The sequence below is a fragment of the Centropristis striata genome, chromosome 20 (assembly GCF_030273125.1).
Source record: "Centropristis striata isolate RG_2023a ecotype Rhode Island chromosome 20, C.striata_1.0, whole genome shotgun sequence".
In the NCBI taxonomy this organism is placed as follows: Eukaryota; Metazoa; Chordata; class Actinopteri; order Perciformes; family Serranidae; genus Centropristis; species Centropristis striata.
Window position 1 is genome coordinate 28,353,767 of NC_081536.1, and position 22,681 is coordinate 28,376,447.

At 36.7% G+C, this 22,681-nt stretch overlaps 1 protein-coding gene across 1 annotated transcript in view; it reads left to right on the forward strand.

Annotated features, from left to right (window-relative positions):
• The window catches only part of atrnl1a (attractin-like 1a), a 380,138-nt gene that overhangs the window by 38,781 nt on the left and 318,676 nt on the right, over positions 1–22,681 (forward strand). The window contains exons 2-6 of the mRNA XM_059359919.1: positions 4,046–4,129; positions 8,338–8,451; positions 9,358–9,486; positions 16,277–16,485; positions 21,328–21,502. Of these exons, the coding sequence (XP_059215902.1) occupies positions 4,046–4,129; positions 8,338–8,451; positions 9,358–9,486; positions 16,277–16,485; positions 21,328–21,502 (711 nt within the window). The remainder of the gene's footprint in view (positions 1–4,045; positions 4,130–8,337; positions 8,452–9,357; positions 9,487–16,276; positions 16,486–21,327; positions 21,503–22,681) is intronic.

The following is a 22,681-nucleotide window of genomic DNA, read 5'->3' on the forward strand; positions in this document are numbered from 1 at the left end:
GTATGACTTATTTTACTTGAGTAAAAGATCTGAATACTGCAAAAGAGTGACCAAAACATAAATTCAGTACCCTATTTGATATATGTCTTAGCAAATACAGTACGCCTTGTTTCAGTGGAGCAGTGCACTTTTATCAAATTAGTTCAATATGATCTTATTTTGTGTTTTATTGTAGCTGGTTTTAGCTCTTTTCAGCTTCTATAAAGCACATTGTAGTTTGGCCAAATAAAAAGATCATTACACGCCTTCTTACCCAGAACTCACAATGAAAATGAGTTTTACTCCACACTTTTCTCTCTCTGCCTGTCTGTCCTGGCAGCGTGCCAGTGTGACCACAGAGCCTACAGTGGCACACACACACACACACACACACACACACACACACACACACACACAATACACACACACAACACACACACACACACAGTAACATACTGTCCAACCCGAGGCATGCTGCGATGTCTTCAACACCCGCTTGTGTGGAAGTGTGTTCATGCGTGTGTGTGTGTGTGTGTGTGTGTGTCCTCTCTCACCTCCTCTCTCGCTGCAGCGGTGGAATGGGATTACTTTGACTGACAGGTGTGACCGATGTTTGGCACCTCACACAAACACACACACACACACACACACACACAAACACACACACACAAACAATGTGATTATTTCAATTGCCAGATGAATATGTCATGTTGGGGTCGCCATGACAACAGTAACGTGCACTTTCTTACCTTGACATGAGTGCGATGTCATGTTTTATCTGCTCGCAGGAATATTGTTATTCTGCCACCTGCTCGCTCTGAATATATATCTATGTATTTGCATATTTCTAATATATTGATACCTGTATTTCTGCTTCTGTTGCTACAACATTGGCGTCAGAAACATTGGGTTCACTATATTTCAAGCACGGCATGAGGAAAGACAAAGGAAACACATGAGGTTTATTTTTATCAATCTAAAAGAGCAAAGAACCTCCACTTACCCAAAGTTAAATAATGTAGGGAGGGCTGTATGCTGCATCAGTGGTGTCTGTGATGTATAAATGAGGCTGTTCTCTTTTTGGCCGTGCTGCTGAGCCGTATGTCACGCAGCAGCAAGGGCAGGCAGAGGAATCTACTTAGATGGAGTGCAGGATGCACATAATGCCTGAGGTGTAGCAGCAGATCTCTGTCAGCTGTCAGTCAAACAGCAGCAGGTAGGGTTGCTGAGGGTTTTTAGGAGTTGTATTTACATTTTTACATTCCAGGCACCAAAAAATGTGTCCCTGAGCAAAGGACTGGAACCTCTAACAGCTCGGGGCGCCTATGCATATAGGTCCTGATTGCATGTCTGTGTGTTTCGGGCATTTATGTGTGTGTGTGTGTGTGTGTATGTGTGTGTGTTAGAAATGAATTTTCCCTCAGGGATTAATAGATACGTCTTCTTCTTTTTCTTCTTCTGGAGTTTTGCTTCCACAGTGTCACAGGAAACTTAGATGTTTTTGCACAACAGTGGGCTCATAAAGAGCTTTTGTACTGGATGAACAGTGGAGAACTAGAATTTGCATCATTTTTAAATTAATTTTAAAAAGTAACTGTTTGTTTTGACATGTGCCAACTGTAAATAAAGTGCTGTTTAAAAATCAAAAACAAAAAAATCTTCTTCTTCTTCTTCTTCTTCTTCTTCTTTTTCTTCTTCTTCTTCTTCTTCTTCTTCTTCTTCTTCTTCCTCTTCTTCTTCTAAATATCAGGTAGAATAGCACGGGATGCATTCATAAATCCAACCTAAAACTACAATGAAAGCACTGCATTCTAATTCTATATGAATTACACTGTAAAAAATAATCTGTTTCAATTTACAGTAAAATACTGGCAGCTGTGGTTGCCAGAACTTCACCTTAAAAATGACAGGGAGTGGGTTTTCTACTCTAACTTTAAATGTAAATATCAGCAAAAACTGTAATTGAGACTGAATATTCCCGTTATTTTTAGGGTAATTGTGTCATTCATTCACACATCATGGTATTTCACCATAAATTTTGCATGAACATGTTATATTTTTACAGCAAAACTGTGCGTTTCTTCCAGTTTTTGTAGTAAACATTTTGTGCTATTCTTTAATTTACGGTAATTAAAAGTTAATTTTACGCCCTATTTCTAATGTAATTTGACAGTGTTTTACTGTTATTTCTACAAACATTTATTTTTACAGTGCAAAAAAATGATTTTTTAATTTAATATTGGTTAAATTAGAGCTTGGGCTGTTTGGTGACCTCAGTGGCAGAGTGTACCCAGAGTACGCTCTGCCACTAACAATGTCTTGTTCTGAAGAACTGAACGGTTCATTCCAACAGTGAACCAAATTTTCAACAGTCCAGTTTGTGCTCGAGGCGATCAGAATGACTTAACTCACCCTAAACACTTTAACTGCAATTACAGTTCCTCTACATTTTGTGAATAAATGTATTAGCTGCCTTGCAGCGAGGTAGGGCAAAAGATCAGTATTGTTTGTGAAGTTAAGAGCCGGAAAACAGTTTGTTTAGCTTAGCATAAACACTGGAAGCATGCAGGGGAAACAAGAAATAGGCTGAATCCAAATGTCCAGCCTCTGGACCTGCAGACTGAGCTCTCACAGACTTCAGTCATTTGCACTGTGACCATCATGTTGACAATAATCACATCTATACCTATATATATATATATATGCTACATTTTTATACAATTCATTCCTGTATATATTGCAATATGATTCACAATTACTGCCTAATGCACTTCTGGTTAGATGCTATCTGCATTTCGTTGCTATGTACTTGTGACATGTGCAATGACAATAAAGTTGAATCTAATCTAATCTAATCTAATTCTGCAAACATACAATATTTAAAATCTTTAAAGCTGCTAATTTGACCACTTGTTCAACCACATGTTTGTAAAGTAAGGACCATACTAGCGCTGCAGAAATTAGGTATTATTCATTTTACAGCCCTTATTCATGAATTAATTATAGAGAAGAATAGAAGAACTGCAACACCACGTCAGAATCGTAATGAATTATAGGTACAGTGAAGTCCGGTGCACCCCAAGCAGACTCTCTGCAAGTCTGCAGAAAACCTGCCTGAGGCTCCTTATAGACAGGATGAATTGTGGATTTGTTCAGCCCTCAGCAGCAGTGAAGTGTGGTAACATCCAGACTTTTGATTTCAGCCACAGTAACAGTATAAAGCTTGCCCTAAAATCACAAATTTTAACCTTCTGATAATGGATTAAAAACCAGAAGAAAGAGAGAGGCTGAGTTACTGACATAGGATTAAAAAGTGTAGCAGAGATCCAGGCAAACTGTCCTCTGTTGACCCTCTTAGGTAGAAATCTAATTAGCATCACCTCTCATCTTTAAAGGAGATCTATCAAATACTCATTGTATTAGATGCGGTACGTGAGTTTTCAAAGTGATGGAATATGCCAGAGGGAGCAGAAAATCATTTGAAAGTGCCCGATGTGAATGACATTTACAGTTGAGCTGTTGCACCTCTGAGCACCAGCACTGATTTAGTGGACACGGAGACATTTTTCATGAAATGTTAATGATTTCAGTTTTTCCACTGTTTTATCATGTGGTCAACCAATTTGTTGAGAAGACATTCAAAACTATTCCATGCTTAATGTAGGTAATTTTGGAAGGTTTTTCTGCTTTTTCGGATGATAGATGTGGAACAAAGCTTTTTTTTATTACAGATTAAATAGTGTTCTTGTAGCCCTCCATCACTGGAGCAATACATCATTCTGGATCTAATGGCAAAATATCAAACATTAAGTCCTGTTACAACTACAACTAGTCTCATGATCTGTCTGATCTCCCTGATGTGAGAATGGATCTCTTTGTTTCCGGGTGTCACAAGATATCATTTGGAGGAGCAGCTGTTTCAACTCTAAATTGAGGCTGATTTGAAAGTCAGAACCAGGCCACAAAAAGGCCGACTGTAATGCTGATTCTTTAGTTTTTGTTTTTTTTAATCACTGTTACTGAATATCAGACTAAACTTGTGTCTTTTCCCCTCTCTGTCCTCCAGGTTAACAGACCTGTCAGGCTCTCTCACAGATGGACCAGTAAACTATAAATACAAGACCAAATGCACCTGGCTAATAGAAGGATAGTAAGTATCAGTGTTTTTCTCCTCTCTCATCATTTACTTCACTTAGTTCTGCTTGGGTAAAAGCTGTGATATTTCCTTGTATCTGGCTGAAGAGATCCAGATAAAGAGAGCGTTATTACCGTGTAGATGGAGCGAGATTGTCTTTGTGTGTCGTTTTTGTGCTCCAGAGCTGCTTTGTTCTCACTCAGAGATGCATGATGCAGCATCTGACTGCACACAGATAGTTATGTAGTTCTTAGAAAGTGATGTACACTTCTTACTCTGCTGTTGCTGACATGCAATGGCTGCTTGCACTAAATGTTTACAGGTATAATACATCATGAGAAGTTTTAGCTCTTTAATAGTGTGTGTATCCTCTGGGATGTCAGGGTGAAGATGTTCAATAACACTTTAGGTAATAATGTAAGAAAGGTTTGCTGAGTAAAATATTTGAAAAGAGTATTATGAATGCGTTAGCTACGTCAAGCCCATTTTATTTAGGTAGCCAAAAGCAAAAACCCCAACTGTAAATTTACCTTAAGTAGCTTTAACTTTGGATTGAATTCCGTAAATTTCAGTGCAAATTCATGTCTGGCCTCCTAAAGATGATGCCTGATGACTCTCTGACTCTTTGCACCACTAGCAGGTCAAAAGTTCCACTTATAATACACAAAAAATATGCATCTATCACTTTCACACACACATTAGACCGTTTCTACATTGACCCTTTGATGCACAACATGGGTCTAAAGTGACCCGACTAAGTTTTTATATTCTATATCTTTGCAATAAATCAATTTCATCTTTCAGTATTCTAGGTTTTCCTCAAATAACTTGTTTTTGATCCTCATACATCCTATTTTTTTGTTTTAATTACTTTTTGGATGAAACCCCTTTTTTTTATCACTACGCTTCTAATGTACAAGGTCATTTTTGACCCATGTTGTGCAGTAGAAGGTGTTTATACACTGTAAAACCCAACTTATTGTTTCAACTTAAATATTTGAGTGTCCATGCTGCAAAAGAATTTCATGTCAAGACAACAAAGACAACAGAGTTAACTCAAATGAATCTTGCTATTTGACTCAATATTTTAAGTTAAAATGCCTATTTGCACAAATCTTTGTTGTATTGAAAAGGAAAAATTAGTTATAATAACAAACAAGCAACATTGGGTTTTACAGTGGTGTTGTCATCAATTCACCAATCACCAATTTAAAACCTGACAAAGAAGACACAGATATTAACTATCATATATTGTTAAATTGCGTTTTTCCAATGGAAATTACTATTTGGTGGCTCTAATAAGTCTCAAATGTTAAAATTTGTGATTTTCCAATGTAATCTGGTGGTTCTAACAACTCTTTTAAAGTTAAACCTTAAAAATAAGACAAACATAGTTACACATATACTCAATAATGTAATGTAATAATACAAAAACTATTTTTCTTCATAAAATATGAAAGGAAAAAAGAAGATATTCAAACACACAGCCAGCATTTAATAACATGGGAAATGAATGCAGGTCATTTTTGACCCATGTTGTGCATTAAAAGGTGTTTATATGTTGTGCATCAAAGGGTTAAAGGTTAATACCTTTTGTGTCTAGTTTATTTTACTGAGTAAATGTACTCTAAACCTGAGGAAGTCTTCAACAACCACCAGTTTTGGAGTCAGATGTGAAAATACAAGGTTGAAAAGTTGAAATAATTTTTTTTTTTTTTTTTACCTCTTTCCATTAAAAATGATTGTGACAATGTTATTTATTCTGTGTATATCTTCTCCAAACTTTATTAATCAATCTCTTCCAAACATATCACAATGAAAATTAAACCACAATTAACAGAGGATTGTGTCTGAAAACAAAATGATTCCAAATGTGTGGGCGACCATGTACATCTCTGGCGTCCTGAGGATGATGACAGATGATTCTCTGACTTTTTGCACCACTAGCAGGTCAAAAGTTCCATTTTAAGTACGAAAATATATACATCTATCACTTTTGCACATGCATTTAACCATTTCTGCAGGTTATTTTGTTTTGATGCTATTTGTCAGTAATTACACACTTCTTTGGCATTGCAAGAAAGGTTAATTTCTTTTTTGTCTACTTTATTTTACTGATAAGTAAATACACTTGTATCTGACAAAGTCTTTAACAACCACCAATTGGTTTAATCTAAATAAACTCTTAGTTAGTCAGATGTTAACATACCCTGCTCTGCACGCTGCTGTTGTAGGCCTCTTTGTGCTCCTGGCTCAGCTCTCTGAACCAGAGTGTGTCACTGATGAGTCTTGCATAGACAGACCTATCTTATCACTTCCTATAAGCACCGTGCCAGCTGTCCACTGAGCAGCAGACCTCACTCTTTCTTCCGAGGCAAATTAGCAAAAATCGCCCCAACAAATCAACCGTTAAAGTTGTCAGCCAATAACCAATATACAAGAATTTGTTAAATCACCCAAATTAAACTCCTTGTATTATTTGGTCTCTTTTAGTCCAGTAAGGATCTGAGAAAATCAAAATGTTGAGTACGATAAAATAATGATTTTCCTTTATTAGTCCCAAAACAGGGATATTTCCAGTATTACAGCAGCAAACTGGATAGCAAGATACAGTGGAGCATCAACGAAAATAACAATAAATAGTAAAAAAGCAGTATAAACTTGAAATATAAGAAAGATATTAACAATTAAACAAGTAAGAAATATAAAAAGAGTATTAACAATTTAAACAAAAGGAAAATACAATTCTCCCCACCCACCCCACTCTGGGTGGGGAGAGAGCTACTAACTCAAGAGAAGGAGTTCAAGTATCTCTGGGTCTTGTTCAACAGTGAGGGTAGAACGGAGCGTGAGATGGACAGGCGGTTTGGTGCAGTGTCAGCAGTAATGCTGGCGTTGTACCGGACCGTCATGGTGAAGAAGGAGCTGAGCCTGAAGGCAAAGCTCTCATTTTTTTCGGGGAAGACCCAGAACACGGTGGAGGGATTATATCTCTCTCCTGGCCTGGGAATGCCTCGGGGTCCTCCAGGAGGAGCTGGACGTTGTGGCTGGGGAGAGGGACGTCTGGAATGCCCTGCTTAGCCTGCTGCCCCCGCGACCCGGCCCCGGATAAGCGGAGGAAAATGGATGGATGGATACTTTTTGTAGTGTTTATTGTAAATGTAAATAAGCAATATTTTCTTTTTCTAAATACTTCCAAAATAGGTAGAAGATTCCAATAACTACTTCATTATCAGAGTTATTAGCTGAATACTGGATCATTATTACTTATTCTCTCTGAGCCAACACTTACCAACCATTACAGCTGGATGGATGGATGGATGGATGGAATGATGGATGGATGGATGGATGGATGGAATGATGGATGGATGAATGATGGATGGATAGATGGATGGATGGATGGATGGAATGATGGATGGATGGATGGATGGATGGATGGAATGATGGATGGATGAATGGATGGATGGATAGATGGATGGATGGATGGAATGATGGATGGATGGATGGAATGATGGATGGATGGATGGATGGATGGAATGATGGATGGATGGATGGATGGAATGATGGATGGATGGATGGATGGATGGATGGATGGATGGATGGATGGATGGAATGATGGATTGATGGATGGATGGAATGATGGATGGATGGATGGAATGATGGATGGATGGATTGATGGATGGATGGATGGATGGATTGATGGATGGATGGATGGATGGATGGATGGAATGATGGATGGATGGATGGATGGATGGATGGAAAATACAATTAAGGAACATTATATGCAATGACGACAGAGTCAACAGTTGAAGATGCACCACTGAGACTATTTGTTATTATGAATATAGCATATTAATAATGTTTATACCCTTCAGAATCTTCATTTTTATTTCCTTTTTTGAGTGGAGTTGAGACTGCACTTGCACATGCAGCATGCAGTGATCAGAAACCAGACGTTTACAGCATCCAGGTTTCTGTGTCAAAGTCTTCCTTCCAGCATATACATAATATTCCAAACTGGAAAAAAGCAGGACAGTCAATGTAACAAAAAGCTTTTCTGAAGCACTGCGTATGAGTTTGTGATCAAAACCACAGACTTTATAAAAAGTGGAGACACTTTTCCAGAGTAAGAATAATATAAAGCATATAGATAATATATATTCATCCATTGTGTTTTTGTCATATCAATCTATTCTGTATTCTGTCTCCTCCCTGTCTCCCAGTCCTAATGCAGTACTCAGGCTGCGCTTCAATCACTTTGCCACGGAGTGCAGCTGGGACCACATGTACGTCTATGATGGAGACTCCATTTACGCCCCTTTGATTGCCGTCTTCAGGTGAGCGCTCGCTGCTCTGAATAGAGGAGAGCTGTGAAAGAGGAAATATGGAAATGACTCAGGTAGCCTTTGGCACAGCTTCAATAGCTCCAGCAATTTTTCACTTATGCAGTCAAATGACTGCACGTATATGCAAACAAAGGCCCTCATAATTACCATTGTACCAAAATACAGCGATAATGGAAATAAAATGTTGCAATTACTCACATTAGCCCTGAAAGCCACTTCTTTTGGGAGCTTTATTGCATTTTTTCCCCCAACAATCTACAATCATGTGGGCGGCACTCTTTCATTTGACAAAATTCATTAAAAAACAGTAATGCCACAATAATTTACAAACCTCCCACTTTCTATTCTGCTCCATTGAGGCTTATCTCCCGTTGAGTTGCTCCCAGGATGTGGAGGAGCTAATTCGGCCTCTTTCAGCAAGGGGAAATTATCAGGCATTTGAATATTAAACGCCTGGACTTGTGTGGCATTATTACCTACAATAAATAAGCTTACATTGTTTATTATAGATGGGTACATACTTGTATCAGGGGAAAAAAGGCAGCAGGGAGGAGGCTTTGACTCACATTCATTATGGTGCATTTACAGTGCATTGCATTTATTAAAAGAGACAGGCCGAGCAAATAAGAAACCGCCAACCCCCACTGTAAAACCTCATCAAACAAATAAATACCAAATGCAGTATGACTCTGCACTGCAATGTTGTTTTACTTTCAAGCTAATCACTGTCATATTTTTAGTGGGTCTGCAATTGCTCAAATGGAATCCTTTTTATCTTGCAGCTCTCCAGTGCTGCTTTCAGACCAGACTCCATTTCAGAATGCTTTCTATCATTATTACTTTTTGTTGAGAGGGACTGTCTGTCTGTCTGTCTGTCTGTCTGTCTCTCTCTCTCAGTGGTCTGGTGGTACCAGAGACCAGGAGTAATGAGACAGTTCCTGAGGTTGTGACGACGTCTGGCTACGCTCTGCTTCACTTCTTCAGTGATGCTGCCTACAACCTGACGGGCTTCAGCATCTCCTACTCGTACGTCTAAACGTCAATCTCCCTTCACACTTTTACCGGTCTCTCTTTCCTTTCTGAATCTCTGTCTGCACTGTACACAACCTGTCCAGCACCAATCAGCAGACAAAGTTAAATAGGTGGTGATGAAGTGGAACAAATAGCAGTTAAAAAGCCAGGTATTTTTTTAAACATGTATGAATACAGAGGCTAAACAACAAAGTAGGTAACTGTTTGGACCATAACAAATTGTCAGTTTGCTGGTGATGACAAAACCCTAAATTGTACAGTTCTTAAAGAAAATTATTGTCTTCAGCTGTTATTCAGTAGAAATGTTCCAAGTTATGAATGTAAAATCCTTGACATATAGGTTCAGATTCATTGAATAGCTTGTGTGTATCTTCATTTTGCATGGACTGCTAGATAGTCTGGCATCTGGTGTACACCACAATGTCAGTTTGGAAAAGTGGTTCCAGAAAATGGATGGTGAATTTACTTTTCCTGCAAGTTAAAATTTCTGCTGCGATAAAAAAGTCAGTTGTAGCAGCTGTCAGGTCTGTCTGAAGGTTTGCATAAGAGTCATACTGGTATTTTAATGATAGTTTGTTAGTGCATCCCAAAATTATACTGTTAAAGGGTTAGGATTAGGGTTATAAATGCGTTGATCCTCTTCAACTTCAGCTGCTTCATACAGTCATACAGCTTATTAAGTTAAGGTAAGAGCTGCAGTAAAATGATGCAAAAATGTAAAGGCCTAGTACTGGCATACTCTGTTTTTTTGATAGCAGTGTCCTTTTGTCCACATGCAAACTGCGTTTAGGTCACTGAAAATTGATTTTAGTAAAATCCTTCCTCTGTCTTTAGTGTTGATGTGTTGACAGGAAAAGCTGTTTTGCCATTATCCATTTTATGCAACAAGATCTCCAAAAATCTCCAAGAATAGGTCATTAATCAAACCATCTATAACGACACAGAGACATACGGTTCAGGCTACCAAACCATTGACCTAGGTTTAGGGCGAAAAACTTCCTGGTTAGGCGTTATAAAAGACGGTTTAACAGGAAATAAATGATCATAAATGCTTGAAGTGAAGTAGTGACATGAGCCACGGAAGTGACATGGTTACGTAATATTGTGATGCACAAAACATGAGGCAAGGAGGTTCCATTATATTAATATCACATTGTTTACTTCTGTTTTCACATGGGACAGGATCCCTATCCCCCTGGGTGAAAGTCCAATTTTGATCGACCCATCCATCTCAAATTCCGCCATTTACACTCGTCCACTAGAGGGCAGCAGAGGACAGTCTAAAACCTAAACAGTGGGTCGTATTTTGCTGCCTCTACAAATTTGCCCTACAAAGTCTAACTGCATTAACTACATTTCTGGTCAAAATTAAGTTATAACTAAAAATTAACTCCTTGATGTCTGTTTTATCCTGCGACAAAGTTTTAGATTTCAAATTTGCTTTATTTCAGAGAAATAATTATATAAAAATCACTAAATCCAACTCAAAACCAAGCAGTAATTACACTTACCACGGTCTGCTTTGGATATATACTAATTTAAACATAAAAAATAATAGAAATTATAAGTTTATTTGAAAGGGAAATTATCTAGATAGTGATGAAGTAAAAAAGTGAGATACAATTATCTTAAGACTAAAATATAACATTGCTTTATAATATTTATATATTTGATTTGATTTGATTTACGTCATTGCAGTAACTACGTTTGTGGGGTCAAAGGTCAAATAAAATATCATGATTTTTGTGCATAAAAATGACATCATCAATACATGCACAAATAAGGGGCATATCACTTACCTACATGACGACATACCTACATGTCACCAATTTGGCTGGCCAGTTAAAACATGTTAAAAAACTTTAAAGCAGTTTTTCTCTGTTTTACCTTTTGCGTAGTTACTGCAGTTAGACTTTGTAGGGCAGAAATGACCTATTGGGTTATGGCTGATGAAAAAAATTGTGCTCTTTCTAACCTGTTAACAGGAATTTCCACCTATTTCCACATAACTGTACAGCTACTCTGACAGGCTAATGCATCAGTAGGTGCTAAGGAGTGACTGATGCACAGTTGCAGCCTTTTTGCTTTAATGTGGTTGTTTTAAGCTCAACCACTGGGGTTTTCCAGTGAATACAGTTTTGTTGTGCTGGTTTGTGTTTCCCCAGCCCGACTCACTGGTCATGTGTACAGCACGAATTCTAATTCATGCTGTATATCCGTCTACATGAAGTCACAACCTCTTCCTCTCAGTCACACAGCAGCCAGCAGTGATGGTCGTGATGGAAAATGTAATGATATGTGGAAGGTTGTACTCATGGGAGGGTGAGAACAGTTACTGTACAGACACACAGCCTCAAGGTTTTCAGCACACACACACACACTGAGGGGAGATAAAGGTTGTCATGACGACCCTCTTGTCACAGCAGCAAACCAGCTTTTTGTATTAATGAAAAGATGATTTTCTACCTCTGGTCCTTGACTCCTTTTTTTCCTGCCTTCCCATCTCTTTCAGCTTCTGTATTTATCTGATCTCAGACAGAAACACTGTGTAATGTTTTGTCATTTCACGTTTTTCCTACTTTTAGTTCTGCGTATCCCGTAGCCTCTCATTTTCAGTCTCTTTTGTGTGTTTTGTTGTGTATCTCTAATATCTCTCTTATGTGTCCCATGGCTTCTTATTAGATTACATTTAATTGGCAGATTCTTTTGTCCAAAGCCATTTATAATTAGTGCATTCAGACTTAAAAGGGACAGCAGGGAGATGTCTTTAAAAATTAGAAGTGTATCCCTTTCAAGCTGTTCAGAGCTACAGTATATCTGGTTTTGGTCCCTTTTTTGCTCAGATGTTCACATTATATCATGGCTCCAAAGGGTCCTGTCACTATATTGGTAACACTTTACAATAGCCATCATTTATAAATGGTAAACAGATTTTTTTCAGTTTATTAATGTTTAATCATCATTTATAAACCGCATATATGCCATTTAGAATGGTAAATACATAATTTATTAATGTTTAACTAACTAAATAATTTATAAATGGCAAATATATGGTATATTAATGTGAGGTTATAGTTACTTTACCATTAACAAACAATTAAATTATAATTGATAGTTTATCAATATTTTTAGTTGCACTCATTATAACATTTTAACACCATATTAAGTATGTTAATGATTTTTAAATGATTCATATACCTTTCAGAAATTGGTTGAAAACTTTTAACGATTAAATATGTATAGCACTTTGTAAATAGTTAATAATTGCTTTATAAAACATCTATAAACTTCACTTAGTTGTTATTGTAAAGTGTTTCCACTATATTTTACTGATGAATCAAGAATAAAACACAACAGGCTGTGCAGTTATTTAAAAAGCATGCATGGTGTGAAGGATAATTTACCTCGATAGATGCATTTTACATAACCAAATAGGTAATAGAGTATTATCCTACCCTGAATATTGTTGAAAATATATGTTGAAAAACATTTTTCTATGTTTTGGCTGTTTAGGATAACTTCACCATTTGAACCATTTTTCTAAACTAATGCGTAATCTATTAGGATGATCTCTCACCAGTCAAACCAAACTAACTGCAGGTTACACTGACTACAAACACATTTATGCTTTAAATATATAAATAAGTGGCAATGGTATTGGTCGGGGGTAGACAACCTGATGGTGAAACGGTTTCTTTACATTTTCAAGTCTAGTTTTGAGATTCCCTCGCTAGGCCAGCTTTCCAGTTTTTCATTTGCACTTGGATCCTCGCTACATTCTGCCCAAACGATATTAATAAATCCTCATTATGACCTATAAGTAATGTTGGTAGGGTCATTTACACTTAGCGTGCTGTCTCAAAATAAGGTTTCATTCTGACATTTTATCTCTTGTTTGGCCGACACTAGCCATGTTTCCATCAACTGATTTCTCATTTTCATGAGAAAAGCTTTAAAGAAACAACAAAAAATTTGATAAAAATTTTCGAAGATGTGCATAAAAGTCTTTATGCTCACTTGATACTTTTTCTGAATGAGTTCTGATGTAGTGAACATTTAACTCTCATGACTGATCAGCTGTTTCCTCTGACATGAAAGAACAATTAGAAGGTGCACAATTGAATCTAATTCCTGTCGTTTTTTCTCTCGTGGGTGGCCGAAGTTCAAACCTATTTTTTAGTATTTTTTCTCTATAGCTCAAACTATTCTTCTTCTTCTTCCCCTGTTTAGTGATGGATTAGCCTACTGCAACACATTACACTGCCATCTTCTGACCAAAATACATTACTGCAGCTTGTTTTTTTGCTCTAAACCAGCTGATGGAAAAGCTGATGGAACAAGCTGAGTTTTGAGAAACTGTGTTTCAGCAGACATCCTTATCCGCAGAAAACGTATCCGACTCTTTACCTGCTAGATGTTCCACTTTCTTCAGTTTGTCTCTTTGTCTTTTGATGGTGTGCAGGTAGAGAGCAGAGAGTTTATAACAGCTTGTTGCTGAGCAGCTCCCTGCTGGGTGTAAAAGTGTCCTTAATCACAAGGCTGGGACTAAATTGTACCGTACATGTGCTATAAAACGTAATAAAAGAAGGTTCAGTACCACAACGACTCTCATGTTATCTATATGCATAGACTTTAATCTAATTAAAATGATTTATTCTATATTTCTTTATTTATTGGATCTCCATTAGCACCAGCACATTAGCATAGCTATTCTTCCTGGAGTCCAAACATTAAATCAAATTGTCCATTCTCCGAGATCATCAACAAAACAAAAACAACAACAACAACAACAACAAGAACCGTCAATACAGTCACAACACATATACAATCATAGACGCTGACAAACATGTATCACAAGACATGACAACACTTGTACAGTACAATTAAGAGTCCATACACAACATACAAACACCATAGCATAGCATACAAACAGATACCAAAAAATGAATAAAAGATGAATAAATGTAACCGGTGGAGGCTACTCTGCGTTGTGTGAATTGACCATCAGACTAGATTTCCTGTTGGAGGCGATCTCCGTTTATTCTGACAGCCTGACAGATACAAGAAACAAAAACAATCCCCAGTCAGTTCTGCCCTCAACTTCAGCTCCTACGCAAATGTACAAAAGTGTATTATAGAACATTTAACCCTTTATCAGGCAAATAACTATATTTGGTAGTTAGAATCAGGTAATATTTGGAGAAAAAAGTTGCAAATTTACTAGATTAAAGTGGCAAACCTACAAGAAAAAAAGTTGCAGATTTAAGGGATTTAAAGTGGCAAATCTGCGCGAAAAAAATCGCAGATTTACGAAAAAAAGTGGGGAAAAAGCAACCTCTTTTTCTCCCAGATTCACCACTTTAAATCTTCATACATTTTTCTCGTAGATTTGCCACTTTAATCTCATCAACTTTTTTCTCAAAATATTATTTTCGTATGTTTTTTTTACACATTCTGGCAGTATGTAATATCCTCCAATATTCTCTACGGTTGAAATTTGGAATTTGCAAGTATTTCAATGAGTGCCCTATTAAGGGTAAAAGTGGTGAATCTGGGAGAAAAAAGTTGCTTATCTCCCACTTTTTTCTCGTAAATCTGCAACTTTTTTTGCGCAGATTTGCCACTTTAAATCTCTTAAATCTCCGACTTTTTTTTCTTGTAGATTTGCCACTTTAATCTAGTAAATTTGCAACTTTTTTCTCGAAATAATACCTTAAGTTACCATATATAGTTATTTGCCTTGATAAAGGGTTAAACATAACGGTCGATTTAAGATTAACGAACATACACAGGAAAAAAATGCAGCTTACCTCTCCCATTAATAGTGACAAAAGGGGAGAGGTAAGCACGAGGACCCAATATATATACAGTAGAAGGACACACAAAAATGACGTAGATTACAGGAGTTTAATGAAACACAAGCACAAGCAGACTAAAGAGGATAACATATCAGATAAGAACTATATATACAGATTTTGGGTAATTATAATACAAGAAATCCCAACTAAATATTTACTCTCCTATTTGGAATATTTCTGTACAATTAGCCTTGTTACATAAAAGAAAAGAAAAAGTGGTCTTACAAGATAGGAAGATTGTTTATACAGAAACCCTTGTGCACCCGTACAGTTAACTGCTGCAGCTGCAACAAAAAGAAACTGTTTAAGCAAAAATGTATACCTCTCTTTGGAATCTATGAATCAGAATAAAGTGGCAAGGAGTTCCACTCCAGAATGGCTTTAAGCAAGGCAAGGCAAGTTTATTTGTATAGCACAATTCAACACAAGGTGATTCAAAGTGCTTTACATACACATTAAAACAGCAAGACACAATTGAAAACAGTAAAAACAGTCAATTAAAACAGGGCAATAGAAATAAAAAATATAAATAAGATAAAATAAGATACAGCAGGACAAGAAAAGAGATAAAATAATAAAAATCACAAGTCAAACATTGCGTAGTTAAAAAGTAAGGGCAGTAGAGTAGAGCAGATAAGTGTTAAAGTTAAGAGTACGCTGCAGTAAACAATAGTGTTTTTAGTCCTGATTTAAAGGAGCTGACCTCAGATCTACAGGTAGTTTGTTCCACAGGTGAGGAGCAGAATAACTGAAAGCTGCCTTAGTTCTTGTTCTTGGGACACGCAACAAGCCAGCAAGATAAATCACAACATTTTGGTTTCCTACACCAGTTCCATCTCAGAGCTGTGATGTCAGAATCAGGTATTCTCTGCGCTTGTGGTGCTGTATAACCTTGAAGAAGTGCCTTGACTTCCTGTCTCCCGCAGGATAAACTCTTGTCCAAACAACTGTTCGGGCCACGGCAGATGCAGCACGGCCAACTCCGTCTCTGGGCGTGTGTACTGCGAGTGCGAGGAGTACTGGAAAGGAGAAGCCTGCGACATCCCGTACTGCAGGGATAACTGTGGCAGCCCGGGTCGAGGCTACTGCGACCTGACCGGAGAGAAGCTCTGCGTCTGCAACGACAGCTGGCAAGGTAAAAGAGCAGGATGGAGGAAGAGGAAGCAGAATGTTATCAGGGGAATTAGGCAGATATTTGGAAGATATAAGGACAGGGAAGGACTAGAGGGTGATTCTCATCAAGTTATGTCTGTGAAGATTATAAGGACATACTTCATTAAACTAAATATATTCTATGTTTTGTGTTAGAATAATATTTTCTATATTTTTATACACAAATTCATCACCGTAATGCGTCCAGATAAAAATGTCATGGTTTCCCCACACTTATATACAATAAATATTTCATAAACTTTATAAAAATAAATATACATTTGTTTAAAAATGTATGATTTAACAGAATATCATCAAATATAATGGTTTTTAACAATGTATAAAGAACAAAATCTGAATGAAAATTGATGATGAAAAAATTGTTAAATGTTACGGTAATGATAGAATTGTTTGAACTAAAATATGTGTAAATTTTAATAAAATACATTTTGGTGATAACAGCTACCCTTGAGCATATTTAAGTGCTTGCCAAAGAAAAAAAAGAACACAAAAAATGAAAAAAAAAATATTTCTATTTAAAAATGCGTGATGGTAATGAATTTTGTTGCTCACAGTGTCTCTAAAAATGTCAGAAAATACCTTAAACATTTTCAAATAAATTATAAATTCATATTAAACAGTGACTTTGGATTGTATATGTTATAAAGGGTCGAAGAAAATATGTATTCAATGCTCTTGGATTTTTGCTATGAGCTGTACCATGTTAGTGAGAATCACCCTAGAGGTGAGTCTATCTGAACTAAGTCATTTATTACTTCATCTGTAATGTGTTGAGCAGTAATTTACTGATTTAAAGGCAAAAAAAATATCTATTTTCTATGTTTCAACATTATTCAATAACATTGTTTCATCATTCACAGATGTGTCTAAAAACATTTACCTTTCAATGTAATTTTGTCCAGTTTTATGATTTTTTTACGTGTTTTTTAAGCTGAAAATCACCACAACAATGCTTATCGGGCCCGCTGTGGAATATTTTATTAATTCCATGTGTCATTTTTGCACCTTCATAAGATTACTCTGCAATCATTACAAACGAGGCCAATGCCAGTGTTCTTTATCCTCAAAGCAAACAGAACATTCCTCTTGATGCCTGCCATAAAGAGGATCTGGTTTGATGTTTCTGTTTTGTTCATTATTAACGAGAAAAGGGGAAACAAAAGGAAACAGACAAAAGGAGGAGAAACTCGAGCAACAACAGCAGCAGACACATTCTGTTTACGCATCGTAATGTTGCCTGATTCAATATTGTTTTATGTCATAAACCATTAGATGTGATATCCTGGGAAATCTTGCCTAGTGGCACATAATATATGTGGAGTCATTACACTGTTCTTTATTGTTTCATTTGTGAACAATTTGCTTCTGCAGCAACTTTATGATGCACAAGATCATGGTACCTAACTCATATTACACTTCTGAATATTTCTTGATGCAGAATGGTCAAATCTGAAAAAAAAAAAAAAAAGACTTGCATGGCTTGTGGACGTTAATATTTCCTCAGTTATTGTTAGTCTGAATATTAATTTAATGAAGATTAAGAAGAAGAGAAGATTTTATCTAATGAATCATCGGTTATTGTTCAAACTGTTTATTTCATTAATTGTCTGACACATCAAACAGAAACTTGGTGCCAAACACATTTTAATATTAGTATTTCATAATTGTATTAGTCAAATTGTGTGTAATTTTACTAGACACTCAATGACTCAACAGTGTTTGCCTTGTATACCCAACAAACTGCCCATAACACAGTTCATAACCACTGTTATCTTACATAATAACAATAATAATACTTTTAATCTAATCCCACCAGATATTCAGTCCAGTGAAGTTGGATTAGATGGGGAAGCACTGCCCCCTCCTGGATGTGTGATGTAAACACATAGAATTTATAAACTGTATTTAAGCTTATTTTGTCTGCAGACAAATTATTCTTTGTGGTCACAGGAGCTAATAAATAGAAGCATGTAAAAAAAAAAAAATTGTATGAAACACATGGAAAGTTGCATATTTTTGAGGAGATTTACTTTGAATTTATCCTGACAAATTGATTTATAGTGTAAACTTAAAACTGTGCAGCTCTTAATTAGCCTTTTGAAGACATATCGAGACCTTTACACAGCATATACTGCCCTACAAAGCCTAACTGCAGTAACTATATTTTTGGTTGAAATTGAGTTATAACCAAAAATGAACTCCTAGATGTCTGTTTTATCTTGTGACAAAGTTTTATATTTCAATTTTGCTTTATTTCAGAAAAAATAGTGATATAAAAATTGCAGTAACTACAAAACCCAACTCACAACCAAATAAAAGCAGACTAATTGCACTAACCACGGTCTGATCTGACTGTGATACAGTGTAGTCTTGTATTTCTTCATTGTGTTGAATAGTGGAGATAAGATTAATATAAATTATAAGTTTATTTAATAGGGACATTATTATCTACATTGTGATTAAGTAAAAAACTGATAAAATTATATTAAGACTAAGATATAGCATTACTTTATAATATTAAGTCTAACATACACAAATCTTTGAATAGAGTTGTTAAACACCTTTAAATAAATTTAGAACAAAATCAATCTGAAAATGTTTCTTCATATAAAAGCTGAAAGAAGACAACAACATTGTAGTCGCTGCACTCTGTTTTTGCATTACCATTAGAACATTTTACAGCAATACAAAACCAGAGTGCAGTAACTTCATTTTCGGGGTCAAAGGTCAAATAAAGCGTCATGATTTTTTTGCATAAAAATTACATCGACAATTCAACTCACATGGAGTTAAATTTAACACTTTTTCTGAGTTTATATAGTTCTCACGGATTCTGAGTTAAAATTACACTTTGAAAAGTGTTAATATTTTAACTCTTTAATAGTGTTAAATATTTGACACCCTTGGTGTTGTTTTATGACACCACATAAGTGCACTTTTTACTCAAAATTGTGTTATTCCCTTTCACCGTGAGTGTTAATTTTTAACATACATTATGTGACTGACATATTAAAGTGTATTTTTAACCCTAAAATCATCTTATTTCCTTTCACTAATGTGATAATTAACATTCATTGTTTTGTTTTACGATACATTCAAAGTGCATTCTGTCTTTAGACGAACATACAAGTCACAAAATCTGAAAATCAACTCCAACTGAAGTGAATCGAACTCAGGTGATAACATGTAACTCGCTTGATTGATAACACTGGCAGAGCTTTTTGATCACTACAAAGTGTTAAACAACTCCAAAATCGACACTCACCAACTCAAAAATTATTAACACTGAAAAAACAACACTACAGATTTTGCTGTGATGTTTGTAGAAATGTCTTTACAATCAACCTATTCTGTTATTTACGGACACTGCACAGGTTGCTCTAAATTAGTTTTCTACGGCAAGAAAAGTGAGAAATCATTCACATTAGTCCATTAGTTTAAGCAAGTAATCAAAATGCACTCTTTCAGACAAATAGAGACAGTTCATGCAGACTCTAATGCACACAAAAAAGAATATCTGTTTTTGTGTTAATGAAAGAGCATGTTCTGTCATTTGTCTTTCCACTCTCCTCGGCCCACCGTCCACAGACAGAGAAAAGTGTTTTTGAATGCAATTGTAGTGTTTCTTCTCTCCTTTGTTACCTGCTGGACCATTAATCAGACTCAGCTGCACCATTAGGAACCCCCTGATGATTCCAGCCTCTTTAACTCCTCTGAATGAGGAGCAGAGAGGTCAATGGACCTAAAGAGGAAGATTTTATTGCTTTGCTGTTGTCTGGTCAGCTCTATTGTTTCTTTGTTTGAGAGGAAAACATGTTCCTGTGCTTTCTAAAAGTCAGACAATGGACCGATCATATCTGAAGACTTTTATGCTAAAATGTTTTTCCTCTATCAGCAGCACCAGGGATGTTTTTCTAACAAATGCATCCTCTGTGTTTTGCAGACAAATAAATGCTGCAGTGGTGACTGGTTTCCTAATCAGTTAATGCATTCTGCACATTTCTCATAGACAGAAAGACAAAATCTATTTCAAACAGGAAACAAATACAGTGAAATGAACAATCAGTATAATTAACAGCAAACACAATCTCTATGAATAAAGTAAATTAATATTACACATCCAAAAAAAAAAGACAGAAGAAAAATATAGACTTATACAGTTTAACTGTAAGGTCTAAATAATTTCTACATAAAAATAATGAACTCAATGTTTATTATATTCAGCACAGCTTTATTATTTACCTTAGTGTTAATTAAATAAAATGTAAATTGCTAATATTAACCATAATAATTAAAACAAAAGACATTTTGTATGTGGCTTTATGGTTTATTTAAACTCTCAATTCATACTGATAGATCATTGTAGTACAACAACAAAGTTTATAGTATCTTTGATTGTTAACAGTGACTTTTGACAAACAAGAACTGGAGGAAAATATGAGATACTGTTTCATTTTTCTGCCATTTTTGCCCGTGACATTTATACAGCATCCTAAAAACTTTAAATTTGGTGAAAATTGGCCACTTTTCTGTGTTATTTCCAGCCGTTTACCTGCAGTGTTTAGGTCAGAACTGCAGGGACCTTTTTAGTACTTCCAATACTGGGGCCCGAAGTCAGAAAAAATCTAATTCTACACACCAAACTCTAAATACAACTTAACTCCTAATTATAAGGTGTAGAGAGAAATCTTTTCCTCTTAACGCCACTTCAAAATAAGTGGTATTAACCATGTTTCAATATTTATGGTTGTGACTTTTAATATCAAAGATGCAATTTAAATCAAAGTTACTATTTTTGTCTCAGGTCCAGACTGCTCCCTGTCCGTCCCCTCCACCGAGGCCTTCTGGGTGCTGCCGAGCGTCAAGCCGTCAGCTCAGTCTCTGGGCCGGGCGTCCCACCAGGCTCTGGTGCACTCTGGGCTCATGTGGGTGGTGGGAGGATACTCCTTCAACTACTCCAACTACCACATGGTCCTCAAGTGAGTCTGACTCAGCAACTGTCTGTCTCTCTGTCTGTCTGTCTGTCTCTCTGTCTGTCTGTCTGTCTGTCTGTCCTGTAAAACCCATCTCAGGGGAAAAAATCACACTAAGTGGACACAACATTGCTCACTATCAGGGATTTTGGTGCATTCATGCGTTCCTTGGATAGTCCCGTTTGCTGAGTTTAGATGATGTTCTTTTGACTTTGTTGTGTAATTAGCCGTGTTTCGACTAGGGGGGAAAGTCTCAGGCCACACCCTCTCAAAAGTCCTCTCACTCTGCGTGTCTCCATTACAAATTAGCCCCCAGAGGGATTTAGAGACTCTGGAGGTGACGTATGGTTTTCACCGTCGCTAACTGTGCACAACGTCAGCAGCTGAAAGCAGCATGGCTAATTAAGCACAGAGTCTCTGCTGATCATAAACATAGTGATTGTGAATTAACCAGCATCGCTAACTGACACAGAGTGTCCGGTGCTTGTTGTAAACAAACAGAGATCACTAAGTGAACACCTCCTGCAGCAGCAGCACATACACACTGTACTGCTACAGAGCTAACTGCCGCTAACGGCGGCTCTTCAAATCCAGCTAGCCGGAGGCCGGCTCGTTAAGAAGAATAAGAAGGAGTCACTGGATTTGTCTCCAATTGCTTTCTTGAAAAATAGTCGCTAAGGGGGTCTGAAAAGTCGCTAAATATAGCAACAAAGTCGCTAAATTGGCAACACTGCTTCGCTGGCTTTTACAAATGGTGTGTGTTGTTGTCGTGTAGAGTACTACGTCACATCCCGCTTAGCAATCTATCCAATCAGTAACCAGGCTGTTTTCAGGGGAGAAAAAAGACCCTGCTCTTCTACAGGGACTAAAAAAGTCCAGACAAAAGCCGGCTCAGTATGCTCGTATTCAAATTAGAGGCGTTTCGTCGAGTGAGACCTGCCTCATTCCGGGTATTGCCCGGTAGTGGAAACAGTCCTATAATGTGGAAACAGCCATGCACCCTATAAAGAAGATGTGTTGTTTTTTTTTGCTCACACCATTTAAACAACACATGCTTTCCATTTCACCACAAAAATATTGCTTTAGCTCATTTGTTATCAGGGGAAGTGCTAATAAAAAACTTTTCTAAGTATAGTTAGGTCCTATAACTATAGTTACAGTGGAGTGGTTATAACCTCAATCACT